At 42.3% G+C, this 20,485-nt stretch overlaps 1 protein-coding gene across 1 annotated transcript in view; it reads right to left on the reverse strand.

Annotated features, from left to right (window-relative positions):
* Nucleotides 1-7,679: 7,679 nt before the first annotated feature.
* The window catches only part of LOC136297076 (A-kinase anchor protein 13-like), a 45,551-nt gene continuing 32,745 nt past the window's right edge, over nt 7,680-20,485 (reverse strand). Inside the window, exons 4-5 of the mRNA XM_066196723.1 lie at nt 16,296-16,592; nt 7,680-7,867 (exon numbers count right to left, since the gene is read on the reverse strand). Coding sequence (XP_066052820.1) covers nt 7,680-7,867; nt 16,296-16,592 — 485 coding nt within the window. The remainder of the gene's footprint in view (nt 7,868-16,295; nt 16,593-20,485) is intronic.

Genomic DNA, 20,485 nt, shown 5'->3' on the forward strand with positions numbered 1-20,485 from the left:
CCACCCCTCATCTGCAGAAAGGCGGCTTAAAGAAGGATGACTGCTCCAAACAGAGAGAGAGGATAAGAAAAAATACTTCAAAATACTCTCAGGCCATGTCCTGTTACATCTGGGAGCTGAACAGATTGCTGAACCTACAGGATCATTTCCTGCCCATCTGGCATGTAAGACAAGATGGTAAGATCATAGCATCACAGAATGGTTTGGGCTGGAAGGGTCCTTAAAGACCATCCAGTTCCAATATGGGTAGGGACACCTTCCGCTAGACCATCCAAGCTGGGATGGGACGGTAAGTAGGAAGTGGTTTTTATTTAAACCTCCCAGCACTGCCCAAGTAGACTGGTCCCCTTTCAAGGCAGAGCTACACTGTACTCTGTGTGCTGAATCTCTCCTCATCTGGACGGGGAGCAGAGAGCGAGCGGCGGAAAAAGGAAAGGAAAGCCCACACCACACCGCTCCTGGCTTCCGGAAGATATGGGCAAGAGATTTTTAAGAAGAGGGCAGATAAGTGAGAAAAGGAGAACAAAAAAAAAACCCAGAGAAACAACAAACCAGATCAAAAGCTTTGCGTGCCCTCAAAAACTGCAGAAACAGCTCAGCAACAAGGGTCTGAAATTCAAGGTGCTGGCACTCACAGCAGGCTTGTTTTCCCAGTACCAAGAGACAAGGTTTGAGCTGCAGGGGAAAGGAAGAGATCAGACTATGAATGAAAAAGCCTCAGTGAGTCAAGCAAAACTTCGCGTTAGGAAGATTTATCCCATAGTTTCACAAAGGGGTGAGGAAGGCAGTGTGGGGACTCAAGGTGTTATTTCCTGGCAATATCCCCCACAGATTTCTGAGCTGAAACAAAACAAGCTCTGTAGCATTGCCAGCTCTTAGGATCTTACTGCGAGCCTGACGACAGCTGTGGCTTATTCTGAAAGCACCAGCCCCTAGATCCACGTGGCAAAGGAAAAACAAAGAAAAAGGAAAATTAATTTAAAAAAATTAAATTAAGACGCTACCATTATGGCTGCATGAAGAGCTAGGAAAAGGCCAGAATTTAGATTCTCTTATCTGTAAGGTAAATAAAAACGTAACTAAATGGAATTGTAATCTCACATTCTCTTTATTACTATTATTATGCTATCACAGTGAAAATACCAGATCAGACAGACTGTGATCTGGGATAAACAAGGAATGATGCCTAGAGGGATAGGACTGGTGGGGATTGTGCAACATACCCACAAGCACAGGCAATTTAAATCAAGCCAACAATCCCTCCTGGGAAAACCCAGCACCTACACTCAATGCAGTCACCAGCATTTAAACCAATCTTAGAAATCTGACCAAACAGAACTTCAGTGTTATTTGCAGAAGTGTGTTGGGGTAATGGAGGCCTTGTATCTGTATGATCAACTTTGCATCCACAATCTTCCATGATATACAAAACACCATTGCACACAAACCCTTTCTTGCTCCTCCTCGTTTTTATAACCATCCTTATGCATTGTATATGAGACCCAGAAAACACATGCAACCAGCATGTGCTAGAAAGAGTTAAAATAAATCAACTATTTTCAAATTTGAAAGAGATTTAATAAACACAGAATTCATACTTCAAATGTTTCCAAGTGTTCCAAATACCCCAGAAAAGTAGAAAAAAGTATATTTCTCATATAAGAAAAACGCATGTATTGCACACTAATTTGAATAGTTTTGATGTTGAAAGAAAGAGTTAAAAGTTAATCTGATGTAGAAATAAAGACTAGCTCTTTACAGAGCCTCACACAAACACAAACTGCAGTTGTGGGTTCTGACACCAAACTGAATTCAGGACTGCATAACCTACCCTTCAATATCAAATTAAATATTAATAACTGGATTCAAAATACGTAATGCTAACTTCTCATTGATCAACACACTATACAGCAGCAAACCATAGAGAGAAAAGCTGGCTTGGTCCTTCAACAGCTGTCTGAAGATGCACATATGCTAAGGGAGCATCTCCAGTATTTCCAAATACAACGGGTCTGTACTTCTAAACCCAATCATCTCCTAGGCCCCAATGTTAACTATACATTAAAAAACCAAAAAAATACAGCCACAGCTTATCAACTACATCTGCCAAAAAGTACAATCTGCATTCCATGGGAGTGTTATTAAATGCATTTTCCATTTGTTTTGTTTTTAGAGCATTATGTAATAAGAAGGATGCCCTGCTCAGGATGTGGAGCTGTGGGTGCACCACAGAACACAATGTGCACCTGGAGACTCATCAGTAAACAAACGGAATTTAAGGTGAATCTATGAAATGCACTCAAGAGTGAAAACAGATGCCATTTGTTGCATCTTAAATGAAAAAAGCACCATGATGGAGAATTCTTCAGCAAGCAGTGTTTACAGCTAAAAACAGCACCTCAGATCAGCAAAGGAGATATGGAAGAGTTGCCTGTGCAGAACACCTCCACATACTGCAAGCAAGTGTGACCACTGGCTCTGCAACACAACCCACAGAAGAAGTCATGCCTTTGGCTGCCTCTGACACAGCAATTTACAAAGACTTCTTCTACAATCATCTGTTCAAACTCTAACCCCGATCATGTGTGTCACTGCTTAGAGTAAATCTGCTCCAGAGACTAAATATGAGCATCCTAACTGAGTATCCAGCTAGCCCATGCCTGAGGCCAAAAACCCAGCAGTTCTGGGAAACTAGTTATCTGCACTTTCCAAATTTATCCTGAAACAGAGCTGGTCTCTCACAATCAGTTACCAACTACACAAGGCTGTCCAGCACTTATGGCCCCTATAAATTTTGGGAACACTTCCAGATCAGGATTGCTGAGGGAAGGAAAATAATTTCTTCTTATATCTTACCAAATATTCTCAAATCTCTTCTAAATCTCTTCTTTCTCATACTCACGGGTCTGTTTCCCTGATCTCCCAGGACTATTTTCCAAGTGAGAATACACAAACATTAAAAAGCTGTTTTCTATCACATGGACTAAACCGCCTCTGTCTTCCGTATTCAGACGTGGTTACATACAAAACAAAGGAGAGGGGGGAGCCAAAGAATAAAAAATCTTCATAGGGATGTGGGAACACACAAGGAAGTCAGTAAAAGTTGGAGCATGATGTGGGGTGAGTAGGTGGAAGAGAGAAACACAAACTCTTCATGCTGCATCACGTTTACACCTGGTTGCCTCATCCTCCCACTCCCAGTCTGCTGCTCTCCTGGGGCCAGGAGAAACCCACAGCACCTCAGCATCTTCCTAATCATGATGTTAAAGCTATTATACGATGGTGTTTCAACTGAAGATCCTACAGCCACAGAATGAGACCCTGCAGACCACTGGCTCTCCCACACTGCTCCAGACACATTACTGTCTGTAGCTACACAGCATCTCCTTAACACACACCCCTCTGGGTCTTCTTTCAGTGCCCTTCTAAGGTTTTTGAATCCCTCTTAACACGTTCATCTTGTGCCATCACTTGTAGATACAAAGTCAGCTGTTCTCCTGCCACACCATAGAAAGCCATACCCCAAACCCAGCTCCCCAAATAGCAATCAAATGGATCTGTTGTAGCCAGAAATAAAATATATGTAGACCATGTGACTGATTTTAAGATCATGCTTAAACACTCTGTTGAGCATAAACTGGGTATTTCTGAAATTCAACACTTGCTTAAAGGGGCTGCTAAACTGGGGCGCAGAAAAAAAATAAAAAAGAAAAGGATGTAACAGGCAAATCCTCTTGCAGCTCTGGCTCAGAAAAGTGTATTTAGCTATGAAAGTAAAGTCACTGTAAAAGCATCCTTATTTGAGAGGCACCACGGAGATTACAGCCCAGACTTCACCAATTACTTATGTAAAATCAGAACAATAGCAAGTGATAATCATGGATTGAAAAATATTCACAAAAGCTTTCTGCTACCAGTGAATTATTCCTCATGTGTGTTAATTAAATCATTTTAATTTTGGAAATACAGACTTGTACTAATTTACAGTTTCACAGACTGAGCCTCCTGATTGTTACCAGGAAATCTGAAGGGAAGAGCAATCCCAGAGCTGTGCAGAAACACTTTAGAACAAAAAGTAGAGAAACCAGCAAAAGCAAAAAAAGTCTACAGTAAGAAACTCAGAGACGTGCAACTTTTTGCAAGGATTAGAAAAATGCAATTCTTTTTTTTTTTTTTTTTGAAATGGGCTTTATTTTTCTCTCGCTTCCCTTTTTCACAGGACATAAATCACTCTCAGCTGTGAAGGAACTACAAGCGTTTGGCTTTGCTGGGGAAAGAAATGTTACTAGACAGAAATAAAATCAGCAACCAGATAAGTGTTTGTATGTTTTACAAAGCAGCACTTCCAACACCACACGCTCCCGGTGTCTTGAAGCCATTTTCCCCACTGCCTTAAGAGTCCTGCAGAACATGGAGCTGGCAGGGAGGGGATTGTGTTACTGCCCTGACTGCACTGGGAAACACCAACTCCTGCACTCTGCAGCTGTGCAGTTACTCACAGAGTTCCACCAGCCTGTTCCATGACTGTGCTGCCTCTCCAGAGCCAGCACCCTGCAGGCAGCATCACCAAGCTCCAACACTGGGGAGAAACAGGCTTCAAGCACAGACCCTGGAAACAGTTGAAACTCAAAGATGGTTTTGCAAACTGCACCATTTTCAAAGTTATCTTTACATATACATCTTGATATATATTTTTCCCCTATGAAACTACTGCCCTTCTGCACTATCCTATTGCACGTGCACTGCAGGATACTGTTTACTGCGCAGTTTTCATCTTGGAGATAAGACAAGGCCATTCAGGAATGACAGACAACTGATGAATGTTTATTGATGATGAATATTTATTTGCTTATGTGAGTATTTATTAATGAATGCTGCTATTGACTCTCAACCCCTGGTGACCTACACATGCTCTGTGACAGCTCCTTGTTTGGGTCTCAAAAGAACCAGACCATGCACCTTTCCTGTCTGAGGATGAAAAGCCAGGGCACACCACAGAACAGAATACTTCCAGGGATGGAAAACTTAGATGGGAAGCATCTCTTTCATTTTTTTTCCATGAAGTACTGCAAAAGCTGAGAAGGGAAAGTTCATCAGATAAACAGAAATTCAAAATGTCACCACTGAAATTAGTTTTTGAGAAAAAATATTTGCACTGCAGCTGAATCAAGCTACTCTGCAGACAAACCAAGGCAAAACTACAACAACGGAGAAGGTTTTATGTCTGCTCTTTAATAATTGTATTCTAATTATGGCAAAATTTCACCCCTTCTCAATGCTGGCTGGAAGAATCATTGTAAAATGAAGGGTCCTGCAAATTAGCAAGCAAGAGAACAATAAATTCCCCTCAAGGATAATGCATCACAAAACACGCTGCATTCATTTATTTGGCGTAGTGCAGTTTAATTACTTGTAAAAATAATGACTCCTTTGTAGGGGCCCTCACTAACATGCGTTGTTGCTCTGTGTTTTGCTGAGTGGGACGAGCTGCATGCCAAATCTGTGTGCATGGATTATACAGCATGAGCATAGGCAGAGTGCAGAAAGGAGGTTGTAGAGTGTCCTTTGTGTTTTGACAGCGCATAAATGGCACTCACTCTCTTCACAGAATTTTCTGTGTTTCGAAGCTCAACATTTCTCCTCCCAATAGGGATTTTCAAGTCTTGATCCCATCTTACTGCAGAAAATGCTCAGCATAATAAAAAAGAAATCACTGCTGCGGAATCAGTATGTGCCCATTTTGTCACCATCACGCTCCTGTGGGGAAGGGCCATGGCCATCCCCATGTCACTGCTCCAGTCAGTCCCAAGGTCATATCACGATGCTCCACCACCATCCCACCGACAAAGGGAACCAGGATTTCCAGCATCCATGGATTTTGGTTTGTAGGGCTTCATGGGAATAGAAGAGTTTTCAGAGTCAAGGGACCTGTGGCATGGCTGTCAGATGTTTACACATTTTCTTTCCACCCAGCAGTCCAAGAGGAAAACAAATCACAAAGAATAGTTTAAGGACACATCAAGAAGAACAGGAATTGGGACCTTGATGGTAACATTTCTGCTTGTTGCTTGTCTCTTATTTTCAAAGACAAACTATAAAGGGTCATCAGAGAAATTCCATGGATTGGGCCAGCACTGTTCCTTAAAGCCAATGGCACAGGACAATGTCATGGAATCCCAGTACTCTTTCCACTCCACCGAGTGAGAACTGCCATTTCAAAACTGGAACCAGTTGTGAAGTACTTCACCAAATACATGAATAGTTGTTGTAAGTTTTGTTTAATTCCCATTTTTATTTAAATTACCAGCTCTACTCGCTTTCAAGTTGAAGTATTTACTGTGAGCTCTATAATCAAGTTTTGGCCAGCTTAAGCTTCCTGACAGTATGTAAACCTGTTAATGTGGTTAGTCTCACCCTGGAGAACCTTGCTGCAGTTACAGGATGAATTTGCGCCTCCCATTTTTACAATACAGCCTGTGAGATAGTTGTGCTTTCACAGTATAACTGTTGACCTTGATGGAGAAAAACCAACACTTTCATCCTCTCTGTGTTAATGCCAGCAAGGGTGGCAGGAGAAGGTATTTGGGCATAGGTCCCATCCCACCCTGCACCTTCTCCTTCACTCACTTTCCATGTGGCTGCCTCAATTTAAGGATAAAACTTGAATGCAATCACTCCAGCAATACAGATCATACTTTCTGTCCCCCCAGCACTGCACCCAACAACAACAGAAAGCAGAATAATTTACAATTTGTAACAGGGAATGTTGCGTGATAATGTGGAAAACACAGCAGACTCCTAAACATGACAATGGGCCACTCCATATAAACCCCAAGCATCTGAGAAGTCAATTCAGAAACACAAAGTTTATAACAAAGCTTAAGAGAACTAGGCATCAGAATAACACACACATAGACTAAATCTTTTCTCCTATACAAACAGCCCCCTCGAGATTTTTTTAGGCTCTTTGTCTTTATTAGCCTCAGCTATTAAAGCTGGATCTCCAAACATTTGCTGCTCAAAACTAACTTGCCATCTTCCAAAGGACTCCTTGTAAAGCAGTGCAATAAATGCTCATGCCACTAGTTACTTGGTATGTGTTGTAAGACCTGGCTGTTTCTCAACACCATTTACAAGAGACCTGTTGCTGTTAAATATTCTGTTCTCCTTTAAATATTTGCATTAATTCTTACCTTATTTTTTTTAACCTACACCAGTAAAATGCCTATTCTCTACAAGATGCTGCCTCATTTCAATATAACGATCACTATTTCATCTAACTAAAACACTCCTTCTCTAAAAAGTAGGAACACAACAGTCCACCACCACCACAATGACTGTTAGCTCCCCTCTTTAGGGTAGTTGTGCAAAAGAAGAGCTTTTCCATTTGTGTTTGCATAAAATTTGTCTTAATTAGTCAATACTACAGTGACTCATATTGGACTTTACAAGACAGTTGAAGCAGAATACTGAGCAACAAGAAACAACCTCCCAAAAATATTATTGTATTTCCCCTAAACTCTTACCATTGCTGCTAGTAAGAACAGTAAAAGCAAAATCATACCAAAATTGCCTTTAAGGATGTAGTATAGCACTCGAGACACCACTGAGTGATAACATACAGCAAAGCCAAGCGTGGCAGAGAATGGAAAACCAGCAGAGGAACCACCAAATCATCCTTACTCTGTCAAAAGTTGGTGCAGCTTCTGGTAGCCCCTCTCCAAGGCCAAGCTCACAGGCGTTGCCCCCTCGTTGTTGTGGATGCTGAGAGCTCCTCTTCCACCAGGCTGCTGGAGCAGAAACCACGTCAGCCGCAGCAGCCCCAGCCTCACCGCAAAATGCATCAGCGTCTCCCGAGGGATGTTCTCTGGCAAGGGAGAAAAAGAAAGAAAAGCAATGGGAATTTGTAGGCTTGAGGGCAGGGGGAATGTTGTATCCCCACATCCCAGCCCCAGCACACAGCGGCTGGAAGGAGCTGACAGCCCAAAGGAACCTGCAGCACCTGGAAAAACAGCCTGGTTGCCAATATCCAGGAGATCCCAGTCTTAAAGAGAGGGACGTGCTGCGGTGGGACTGGAAGTGCTCAGGACCTCTCGTGCTGACTGACCACAGAAGTCAATGTGAAAACCCTACCATTTCCTGAACAGCCACAGACACCACCAAGCTACAGCACACCCAAACAGAAGCATGGTCAGGTCGATTTTCCTGGAAGTCCAAACCTTCTCCTCAAACAACCAGAACAAAGTTTTAAGGACGGACAAATTTTGTTATGTAACGGGATGCTGATTTAGCCCAAGGGATGAAGAAAAAAACCAAACAATTACATTTGATGCACATATCCAAAGCAGTTATAAAAGAGAACTATTTAAAAACTCATACAGAGAAAGTAAAAAAAAAAGAAGCAAGGATTTTCTTTCCTGGTTTGATTATGCTTCAGACCAGATTTTCTCAGCTTAATACAGTAGCTCTGTCATTCTGAGTAGCAGCACTTATAAACTACCAACCTCCACTGCTGCTTTTTGTACTTAATAACCATGACCTTCTAATTTGGTAAAAGTTACTCTTGAGCCTGAGCTTTCATTTCAGAAAAATACCCGCTACTCTAAAAGCTGCAGCCCTAGAATGATGCTCTGAAAAGCTTTAACCAGAAATGAGGTCCAGATGCACTGCTGAAATCCAGCATTTGCAGATCAAAGCTTGTTATTTCTGTATGAAAGGCAAAAGCATTTGGGTTAAAAAAACTGCAAGAAATAAAAATTTGTTCTTTTAATTAACAAAGGATTTTAGTATTGACTGACACCAACAACAACAAAAAAGCACCAACTGGGTCTCAGAAAGCTATACCAATGAGCACACTTGGTATAAACCCTTTAATATCACAGAAATGATTAATGGGTTATTAATTTGGGTGCCAGCCAAACCTATACAACAGATTTTAAAATGCACACACATAATGGCTTTAGGATTTAATTTTGTATTTCTTTCTTTAAGAAGTGTGCCCCAAGAGAAATCATTTCTTCAAAGTGCTGCTGTTTGTCTTTCTTATTTACTCCACTTTAGGGATGTCATTAAGGCCTTCGGTGAAAAACAAAACAAAGCAAAACCAGGCAGTTCTCCCCTGCCTCACACACAATTTTTCACAACTTTTTGGATCAAATTCTGAAGAACTAATCTGTATGCAAGAACCAAAGGCTTTCTGGCTCCATTTCTGTTCTGAATGACTCCAAATTAGGTCTCTGGGCTACAAACCAAGTTTCCCCCTAACCTCCTCTTGATTACCGTAAAGCAAAACCAAGCTGCCCTGAATACACGAGTGTGTCTGAATGGGGGTTCCAGCTGATCAGAGAAAAGGGAATGGCTGAGCTCTCCCAGAGACAAACTCTCAGCCTTTGGCTAAATAATGAGAACGATTTGGGTATTAAATGTTACAGAGCGTAATGATTTAGAAATAGCACAACATGGAGGTTAATCAATGGTTGCAGCCCTGGATTTAAAGGAAAGTGAAAAATAACACAGCATATAGACAGACACAAAAGAAAGGGTACCGATGAGGCTGCAAAATGTGGACACAGGTAGGACTTTTCCACAGTGAAAGCAAATGCCCTATGTTTTAGTCAAAGAACTTGTACACACAGAAAGCTCTCACACTACCTGTATATTGACTGGCAGAGACAACGTAATTATCGTGGTGTAATTCTTCCTACAGAGATGCAGGAGGCACAAAATCACTTCTGTTAGAGCAAACAACTGCAACCCAAGTAAAGAATGTGTTGCACTGGTCTGACCACATTCTGCTCTCACACGGGATCTCCTGTTATGGCTGCTTTGTTGAAAGGGAAAATCATCTTCCTAACTAGAACGGACAGTCTTGCCCCAGAACTGAGCAGTGTAGAGCTGCAAATCATAAGCACAGATCCCTGGACCAAAATGCTTCCTCCTCCTGTAGCTGAGAGCATTACCAGTAGGGAAAAGCATCTTCTGCTCACCAGCTCATGGTTCACCACCAAACACACGCTGCCAACTGCAAGTTCTGCAAGATGCAGGCAGATATTCCTCTTGTCCCTGTGCCAAACGGGTGCTTCTCTCTGCCTCATATGTCCAAATGGTCCCTCCCAGTTGTCCCAATCTGCTGATACGACTGCACCTTCCTTCTGAGAACATCCTTCCTGTTCTATTGAAACAATCTTCTTCATCACTGAATGAGTGCACAGGGCAGTTCCAGAGTTTGGATGGAGGTGTCTGCAAACACAACTGAAGCGAATGTGGCCCTGCTCTGATGCCTTTGGGCATTGACAGTGTGCACACAGGATCTGTCCAAGAAGAGGTGGCGTGGTGCCACCAGAGCATATTAAACACACAGGCTCACTATCCACTTTTGGAAGGCTCTGCCTGACACAGAACCTGGCACGAGGCCACCCTAACAGATGGGCACAGATGATGGCAGTGAAGAGACAAAGTACTGTACATCCAACAACTGCAGGGGCCCCAGGCAATGGCTTTGGAAGGTTCTGGAGTGTGCAAAACTTGCATGGTGACAGTTAAAAAGGCATGTGCCATCTGTGGGCTGGATTAACTACTGATACATAATGAAAATACATCTGTTGGTGTATGGTGTTGCTCAAAACTAGACAAGAGCTGGTCTGCATCAAGTATGGACATTTTGCTGGATGGAGAGGGGAGGAAGAGAGATAGATACCTTCAGACTTCCTGCCTTTGAAGGGATGAAGTTTGTCACACAAAATGTTGGAAATCCAGTCAATGACTTTATGATCTTGTGGGGGTGCAAAATGTCCCACGCATGAAAGAATATCAAAAGCTTTAACATGCAAAAGCCAGAGCTCCTTCTCCTACCACATAGCAAGCAAGAGCTCCTTGTCTTAAAATGGCTGTTGTTTGAATGTCAACAAGAAGCTTCTGGTAATTAGGAAATTGTGGAAATACAAGACACACGATACTGAAAAGGCCCAGATTGTTTTGTTCCTTTCTTGTTTCCTAGTAATAGGCAAGAGTTGAAACATATGATTATTGCCCCATAATGGCAGGGTACTCTAGTCCAGCTGGCAAAACACAAGACTTTGGATATATTATTTCTCTGTAATTTTTTTCTGCTGTGATTCATGAACAGACAGTTTATCTGCGCAACTGAGGACCAAATTTCCATAGAAGACTGTCATATATACTTTGCTAATGGTAAAGGATTAAGGTTTAAGGTGTATTAACAAAAAACAAATAAGCATTGAAGGGGAAAAAAAAACAACTTTGGGTATGACACACCCAAGAACACTAAGTAAAAACTTTCATTTTAAACCTGATTACATAACAAAAAAACCCCTACTGTTCCTTTTCAAAAATAACTTTCCAGAGAGAGTAACCTACACCTAATGCTCAGTTTATCCTCCATGCCCTGAGACGTCTCATGAGCCAGCCATGGAACGGGGTAGCATTGCTTTGTCTTCCTGTCCTTGTGACCTTTACTTGGTTCTCAACTAAACTCATGTATACTCAGCAATTTGGAAATCTACCATCACATCTGGCCTCAAAATCTTGCTTTCTGCTGGAAACGTTCTCACTGCTCAGATCAATCCTTGAAAAACAAAGGTAAAAAACCCCAGAACCAAACTGCCACCTCATGGTGAGGTTCTAGAAGGAAGGCTCCAGCAGACAACTGCACTGCAGAAAGGTCAGGGCAAAGATGTTGTGTTTGGAGTTACGAACTCAGTTAATAAAAAGACGTGTGGATAATTCCTTTCTTAATCTGATAAACAAGAAATTTTTCAAAGCACACCAAAAGATCTCCATGTCCCCATTCCCACTAATATCAAAGGGAACAGGAACATTCTCATGCCAACAATTTCTCGGCCACGGACTAAACGGTACATCTCAGTCTTGAGCAGCACATTTCTGATGCTGTCTGAACAAGAATTGCTTTCTGCTTCCCATTTTTCACTGCAGAGGGCACTAATTTTAGGTATGGAAAAGATTTTTTACATCTTATCAAGGACTGCTGCTGAACAGAGCACTTTGTGATGTTGGCACTGAACAGATCATGCTGATTTATACCATATCATCCTTTATCAGAGAGCACAGAAGCTGAGCAGCAGACTGGAAAGGATATGAAACCAAACCAAAAGAACACCTGTAACTATTACATTGAAAGAGTTCCAAGAGAAACTATAAAAAGAGTGCAGCAGATGAACAGATTAAATCTCCATGTCTGAAATACATCATCGGTAGCATAGCTTTAGCATCCTCCCATGGGAAAAAAGACTAGATACTAATTACCAAATTCTGAAAGTTTTTAGAAGTTTTTTTAGGATTTTTTTGTTTAAAATAAGATTTTTTTTGGCGACTTTCGCTCTTCAGACTTTCACCTTTTGTGCAAAAAAACCCCAGTTCACGATCTCTATTCCCAGTTACATTCATGCTGTCCTGTACATTGAATTCCTACTGGCTTTGTACGTGAAGCTATTAAACTCATAATCCTAATACATTTAGAGCATTTCAATCCAGGGCAGAGGGTTACCCTCTATACCCACCCCCCACCTGGAGAGGTCATGGAGTTTCATTTCCCAAACAGTACTTATCGAAGAACCATGTTTATCCCAGAGCATTTCTGGGAAGCTGTACATATTCAACACATCAGTAACTGCAATCACTTAAGTGCTCTATCTAATCTGATGGTCTCCTGCTTATCTGCTTGAAAACCTGGCTCACTATCTCACAGCAGTCCTTACACTCCCAGGGGAATTGCTCCGTATCGTGGTGATCACAGCAACCCTCTGTCAACACTAACCAGCTCCTGAAGCACCACCTCAGAAAGTTCACACAACCAAAAATCAACCATAGCTCTGGGTTTCACCACTCACTTTTAATAAGCAAAATAGAAAGACTGCTTCCTCAAAGGTGTTGTCAGAATATTACTTCTAAGTTATTATGAAAGTGATCTGTTTATTAGTGATACAATTAAGGTGTCTAAGCTTTTCATACCTGAGCCTCAGATCCTCCCTAATTTTTTTCTCCTTTTTTTTTTACCCCACTGCAACATAAACAAGGCATAATGATTACTCATACCTCAAAATATTCAGTTGTGGTTTTCTAGTTAGCTTATTTCTCTTCAGTAATTTAAAACGGAACATCACAGCCCTGTATTTACATTGCATGCATCCTCAGGATACATATTAAATTTTGATTTCTAGACAAGAAGTGTAACAATCTGTTCCATTTAAATAGTTGCCTTTAAATGCCACTGAGAACAGTAAATAGCCCCACTTTTGACAGCAGTAACAACTATGTTCTGTAGTAAGTTACAGCGCACTTGCAATTATTAAGACAGACATGATTATATGGCACCTGGAAGAAATGCTGTGTTTGGAATACCACAGTAACAAGACTAATCCTTAATTATGGATATTCTGAAATTGTGGATGCCACTGGAGCTCATGCAGATTACTTAGAGCAAGGCCCAGGAACTGCTTGCTCTGGAGGGACAGTGTATGTCTGGTCAAGAGCACAGCTGTGTCTCAGGGACTGTGCTCTTCCCCAGCCACACACCGCCCCAGGCTCTCTTCTGCCTCCCAGTTCATCCCACCAAATGGCTGAGTACCCTCTGCCTATCCCAGCAAGAGAATGGAGCCCAGGGACCTCTGATGCCAGGTATCTTAAGTGCTCTCATCCCCAGTTCTGTAGCTCTGTATGTTTAGTGACACAGCAGATGAGTTCAACAGCCTCAGGAGACTGAGGTGGGTGAAACTTTCAGCAGCCTCTGCCCTCTGGGGTGACAGCAGTGACCTCCCTGCCCTCGGCTCGAAGCCTGGCCAGGGCTGGGTGCAGGCAAACGCAAGGACAAGCCTCCGCACAAAGCCACCCCCTCAAAATTCAGCCTGGAGCTGTGCTCAGTGGTAGATCTCATACCCAGCTTCTGCCTGCAGAAAGCCATTACTTCCTAACTTCTGCAAAAGTTAAACTCTTACTTTAGGCCTTTGAAAAATCGACCTTTGGACGTGTTTGACAACAGCAGCCTCCTCTGTGCAGGGGTTCCCCATGGGGCTGTGGCACTCAGGGAGCTGGCGGAGGTTTTGCTGAACAGCAGCGTTTTGTTTCCAGCCCACAAGGGCCCATAGAGACGTGCCAGCTCAGAGGCAGCACCAAGCATCCTTCAAGAAGGGATCTGACATTTTCCTTTGTTCTCATTTCTATAGTATGTTCTCCTTCGAGAAGGTTATGTGAAGCTATCTGGTGCTGACATTTAGGGAAATGTGAAACATGAATTGCAAGAGCTGTTCATAGGTAGTGAAGCAGCTCAGGACAGGCTGTCCCACTGCAGGCACTGGCCAGAATGTGCCTAATTGTTCAAACACTCCTACAGTGCAATCTTTGCAGTGCTTTTCTCTCTCCCACACACAGCACACAAGCACCAGTATAAGGGTGCTATATTTTAGCACAGAGGTTTTCCTAATCTAACACTCCATCATAAACCAGGGACATGTCTTCCATCTCACTCTAGCAAAACAGAGTTTTGTGACCAAAAGGATGCTTATGCATGCAAATCCTTCCTGTCACAATCACAAAAATTCCCCCAAATTCCCTATGTGTAAATATTTCACTGCAAAAAACCCCCAAAAGACTACCAGATAACTCTGCCTCTAACAAAAAGGAACATATTTTATAGCACTAATATTCTTGAATTTGCATTTAGTGACATTATATTTATTCACTTCTATCTACACACACCTCACCACAGGATGCCAAAACATGCAAGAGTTACAAAATTTGGCACTACAGGGCTCCCCCTTCTCATTGTGGATGCCACAGATGCTCCACAAGTCCATTAACATACAGAGCCCTGCATAACCACAACCTCTAGGCACACAAGCACATGCTGAGCAAACCAATGTGAATGTTTTATGGCCTGGTTTCCCTAAGTGCTGATTTTCCAAAGAACCATCAAAGTCAAAAAGAGAAACCTGATCTCAGCCTTCCTGCAAAATCAGCAACAATTCAGAGTTTCAAAGTTTTTGTTAAGATCACTGTGACTATGTTTACATCACTTAAACCAGAAATGTCTGCATTATCACAACGCTTTCCAAATGCAGAAAGAAACATCAGTGACTTCCACACAGAGGAAAAGAATACCAAGATGTTTATCTCCTTGTAAACATATGACAGCTGCTGAATTTCTATACGGAGCCATTAAATATGATCAAATATTTTAATGTCTGCTAACATGGGAATTGCCTGTCCTTATATTGAGCTTTACAAAAGCAGTCAGCAAGCTGGAGAAAAAATAAAGCAGGAAAATCTCCTGTGGAAAACCCTGTTGCAGTGAGCAGAGCTGAGCTGCTGCACCAAGCGAGCCACATCCCAGCCCTATTCAAGTATTTGTGCCATTGCATCTTATGAAAGATAATAGACACCTCACAGTCACATTCCTGAAGTGAAACTATTCGCCAAAATACCCTGAAAATTTACAGCAAGGATTTGTACATACTGGAATTAGTCTCCTGGTCCCACGTGTGTTTCCTTTTATCCCCTTGTGACAAAATAAGCAGAACTCCAAGGACACAGACACACCACAACACCCTGAATACCTCAGCACCTCTGCGCCAGCAGCCACCAGAGACTTTGGGCCAGCCTTGGGGTTTATTTATAAGCTCTCAGTAGCCTTCACTGCTGTGGTTAAGGGTCAAGTTTTCCCACCCTCCCCTTCTTTTATTTGCAAAATTGTCCAGGCTTATTTTGGGGAACTGCAGTGTTAACCCATCCTGTGTACAACCAGGGATGTGATATAAACCCTCAGGGCCAGAGCCCCAAGTTCTCCAAGAAAAATCACGTGTATTTTTCATGTTACAGTCGTTTTGCACCTGTGCTATAAAACCAACACTTACTACAAGCGCCGAATTTCTGGCACAAGGGTATTTCCAGGAGCATCAGATATTCTACACACAGGGTTCTTTCAACATAGAGCAACTATGCTGATCCACATGCCATTGTTACACACACAAAAAAACCCTTTCAAGGTATATGTGAAAATACTGACTGTTAGCTCGTGCTATTTCATAAGAGAAGACCCGGAGAAATCATGAGTTACGATTATATATTTTATACCTTATATATTTTAAGGAGGCTGAAGGGCAAGATATGGGATGTGGTTGGACATCAGATCCCATCTCTGTGCACAAAGGCCACCACACCCTTTGGAAGGTACATGGCAGGTTCCCAAGACAGGGAACCCTTCCTCCCAGGCTTTTTACCTCTCTCCCAACCTGCAAATCTCACTGTGCCCCACAAGTCCTCACCGGTCAGGGACTGGTCTGCTCCCAGCACGTTCCATTCTGCTGGCAGCTTCAGGTGTCGAAATGCCAAGGCCACTTTCTCATCCAAAAAGTCCACGTCTGCAGCAGGTGGCCTTGACCTGTCCAAGAACCGTGTGAAATTCAGCGCTTGCTGGTTGCCAGCACAGGTGGCCAGAAACTGGGCGGCATCGTAGGCTTCATCCTGGACAAACTGGAAACTCTCTTCTGCCACAACCAGAACAGGGTGACCTTCTCTTGAGGCACAAAGTGCCACCTTCACTGTCTCACAGCAGTCATGGCCTGCAAAACAAAATTGAGACAAGATGGTAAAAAAAAAAAAAGAAAAAGAAAAAATGGCATGGGCTGAGGAAACACAACTGAGCAATTCCTTTGACACACACACACTCTTTGCATTAAATCAAATAAGACCAAGTTATTGAGGGTCACAACTCTAAAATAACGCCACCTTTGGAATTTATATGTATCATCAAAGATAAGTATTTCTTATAGATTTTAAAAGGAAAAGATGTGTAACTCTTCTCTGTCCCAGTATAAGCCAAGAACTATAACCCACCCAGGCTATTTATATTCAGCAACAAGCAATCTCTGGAGTTTTAAGTCATTTAAGTAAAAGATTTTGCTAACATACCAAAAGCCAGGTTATATGAACAAACTTTTCTTTCTCAGCTCCGCAGGACTCCAGTAACTCATCAGAAACTAGAATCTGAGTGCAGCAAAACTACACACTCCAAATGCTGTTCACAACACTTGGCTTGTACTGAAAACATTGAAATTTCACCTAAAACAAAGGTCTACATGGCTACAAGAGCATGACCTGCCTGGGCATGCCCTGGTGTGCTCACTGCTGCACCTGCCCCTTGCATTTGGGTTCACACAGCAAAACTAAAAACTAAGCTGCTTCTGCCAAATAAAAACATGGAAATGGCCACTTTCCGTATTTACAAAACCAGAGGGTTGGAAGTTTGCTAATTTCATTATTTATTTAGGACAGGGGAAACAAGAGAGAGGAGGCCCTGGCATGGCAACAATTTCATTGACTCAGAAACTTGAGGGGGAAAAAAAAAAAAAAGACCAAACACCAAACCAAACCAAACACCTTTTTGGAATTTTAAAAGGAAAAATATACTATGTGTCCAACACAAGGAGAACTTGTAGTTGTCAGACATGTCCCTTCAATAATAAGGTTTGTGTTTCAAGTTCACTGTGTGGCACAGTTTCTTGTTCCAGCCTCAGACTGACGTCAGGGCTGTTTTTGCCAGAACAGCATGGACCCTGCACTAATTACTGGAAAAGCTTCTTTTTGCCCATGACCTCAGCATACTACCACATTCATGAAACACTGCTTAATTAAATACAAAATGACGATTTATTTTTAAAGGCTTGAAAATTCAATTTAAGCCCCTATTTGTGGTTAGTGGGAAAGTTTCCTTCTTCTGTTGGGGCCTTTCGCTGTTGATTTCCCTGACAAAAGGGAAAATATGTCCCTAATCTTCATGGTCTTTCAGCCAACCTCACTGAAATCTGTTCTGCGGCTTTTGGCATGTGTACAGATTCCGTCTGCTGAAAGAAGCAATCCTGAAGTTAATTGAAAGGTCAAAACTGCTATTAGAATGCTGCGGGTAACACCAAAATTGTCAGAGATGAGGCTGCGGCTTCCTAAGGAGAGCAAACGCAGCTGGAAAGGTATCGAAGGCAGGTGGAGAAGGGGAGGAAAACACACATGGATGTTGCTGCAACTGCTCATTACAACCAGGATGCTCTGGAGCTAAAAGGTGAGAAAACTTCTTTCCTTCCAACACCAGGTTACCTATTAGCAAGGGGATGACATGAAAGCTGAAGGAATATATTTACCAGTTTTGTTGTTTTGAAGAGCAGGGGTAGGAAGAACAACTTCTACTGCTCTTGAAAATACTGCATGGGCATTCTAATAATTACTGTGCTAGAACTCAGCTGCTCAGATGAAACCCATTCAGAGATTCCTCTCATCCTCACAGTAAAAGCCCCAAATGTTCAAGGGAGAAGTGGGGGTGATGATACAACTTTGGGGGAACTTGCCTTTAAGGCCATTTAGACCTCTACATGCTGCCCCCTACACCTTCTTTGCTTTGCTGATCTACCCAAGGACATCAAATACAGAGCAGGTAAGACATTAATTTTGTTTCCAGCCTCCACAAAAGCAGTGATCTCTATGCACATTGTGAGAGGACTGTGTCAGCCCACAGGAGCTGACTCAAATCCGGCGAGCTGGGCTCTCCCTGCTGCAGAGCAGTGGAAGGTTGCTAGAATGCAGAGTTTAAAAAAAAACAAACACAATAAAAGCTCCCTTAATAGCATGAGGACAGCTAAACCTTTGATTCAATTTTTAAAAAATATTTTCCGCCTATTCCCATAAGAATCCCATCTGCAGAATAACCTAGAATACGACTACTCTGCCAGCGGACTTTCAGGATTGAAGCAGCAGGCAAAAATGGCCCATGAGCAGCTACAGACAAACCAATTGGGACAGTCACTTCCTTGTCACAAGGCCAAACAACTCTGCTGTGGGACAGCAAAGGCTCCTCCATCAAGACAACTGCAGAAAGCTCAGTCAAGACATATGGTCGCCTTAAAGCAGCACATCGTGGACGTACACAGAGTTCCCTTGCATGGAGCATGTGTTAAACACCAGCTGCAAAACGCAACACAAGGGAGGGTGCTAAAAAGACCATGTTCTGACCTGTGGCCAGCAAGGATCCTACTGAAACTTCCCCAGATATTGAATGCAGCCTAGAAGAGAAAGTGACAGACCTGACAATCCATTTTTATCTAACAGCTTGGAGCTGTTTTCAGAAATACCAACATATTGCAGGAAAAATACAGAAATTAAAAAACTATTTCAGTCTACACAGGGATGGGTACAGCGCCTAATTCTGCTGCTATAAAGAGAATTCCTCATCCACACATCAAACTATGCTTTAAAAACTATTTTAAATTAGACAACTGCTCTTGAACTGAAGAATTCCTTACTGGAAATGAATGGGGACACTTAATGAAGCTTGCTCTGGGGAAAACACGAGAATGAAAAATGAAGATATGGTGCTCTGGTCTGTCTGTTCTTATCCCTGAAGAGATGAGATGCATCAGCATGATAGCACTGCTTCCTCCACGGGGTACTGATGCAGATCAATGAGCAGGAGAATGGGGGGAGATTTCTCAGCTGCAAGCCATTAGCAGCTAAGTTAATGTACAGCTCAGACCTGTCCATCTAATTGCTACCTGTGCCTGTGATCTGGGGTGCAGTTAAAAGGGCAGCAGCTGAACCCTCCAGACTTTTTGTTGTTTAACAAGGCCTGCATGGAGACAAAACACCCCTAAACAGAGCTTTATTAAAAGATGATTTCATTTCCTACTCCTCCAAAAGTGGAAATCCTGTCCAAACCTCCTATTTTCAGAATTCACATTGGAGCTATCAAACAATGGGCCCCCAGCCTGGGCAGCTATTTAAAGCCCAGCTGGAAGCACATGTTTGGGTTTGCTTGGTAGGTGACTAAAGACTAACTGCATCCTCCACCGTGGTGGAGCTGGGTTGAAAGAGGTCTTACAGAGAGATTTAAGGACATGAAAACCAGGAAAACCAATGTGAACCTCATGAAGATCTCAGATTTGCATCCAAGAGATGTTGCCATATGGTGACTTGTGGATAAGGAAGCCAATGGATCTCCTGAGACCATCCAAAAAGTGCTTCTTTTCTGCTTCAGAAAACCTGAGTTCTAGTTCAGAAAATCAGAGCCTGTCTTTGAAGTGCATTTGTGAAATGTACACAGTTACTGTATTCACTCTTGCAACACAGGAAGCCTTGTGAAATACACAGGCAGAGAACCAGCAATGGACAGGAGACTCTACTTTTCCTTTCAAGCCTTTCACTGGAAAGGTGAAAGAGATTGAAGAGTGGGTAAAGATTTTTTTAAAGGCCTTTACACACTGCAGATGCCTTCAAGACCTAGAGAAGTGTTAGACCCCACACATTACATCTTAAATAATTTCAACACAGATTCAATCACTTTTTCCTGCGACTGATGTCATCTAGTCCTGGAATCACTTCCTTTTAATTACACTGCCTTAAGCAATTAAATACACTGAAGAGGATAAACTGCAAAAAGTCTTCTTGGCTATGCTGTTTTAGTCTATTTTAA

Source organism: Chamaea fasciata, unplaced genomic scaffold (genome assembly GCF_029207755.1).
Source record: "Chamaea fasciata isolate MVZ Bird 193981 ecotype frontalis unplaced genomic scaffold, bChaFas1.0.hap1 SCAF_14, whole genome shotgun sequence".
NCBI lineage: Eukaryota > Metazoa > Chordata > Aves > Passeriformes > Sylviidae > Chamaea > Chamaea fasciata.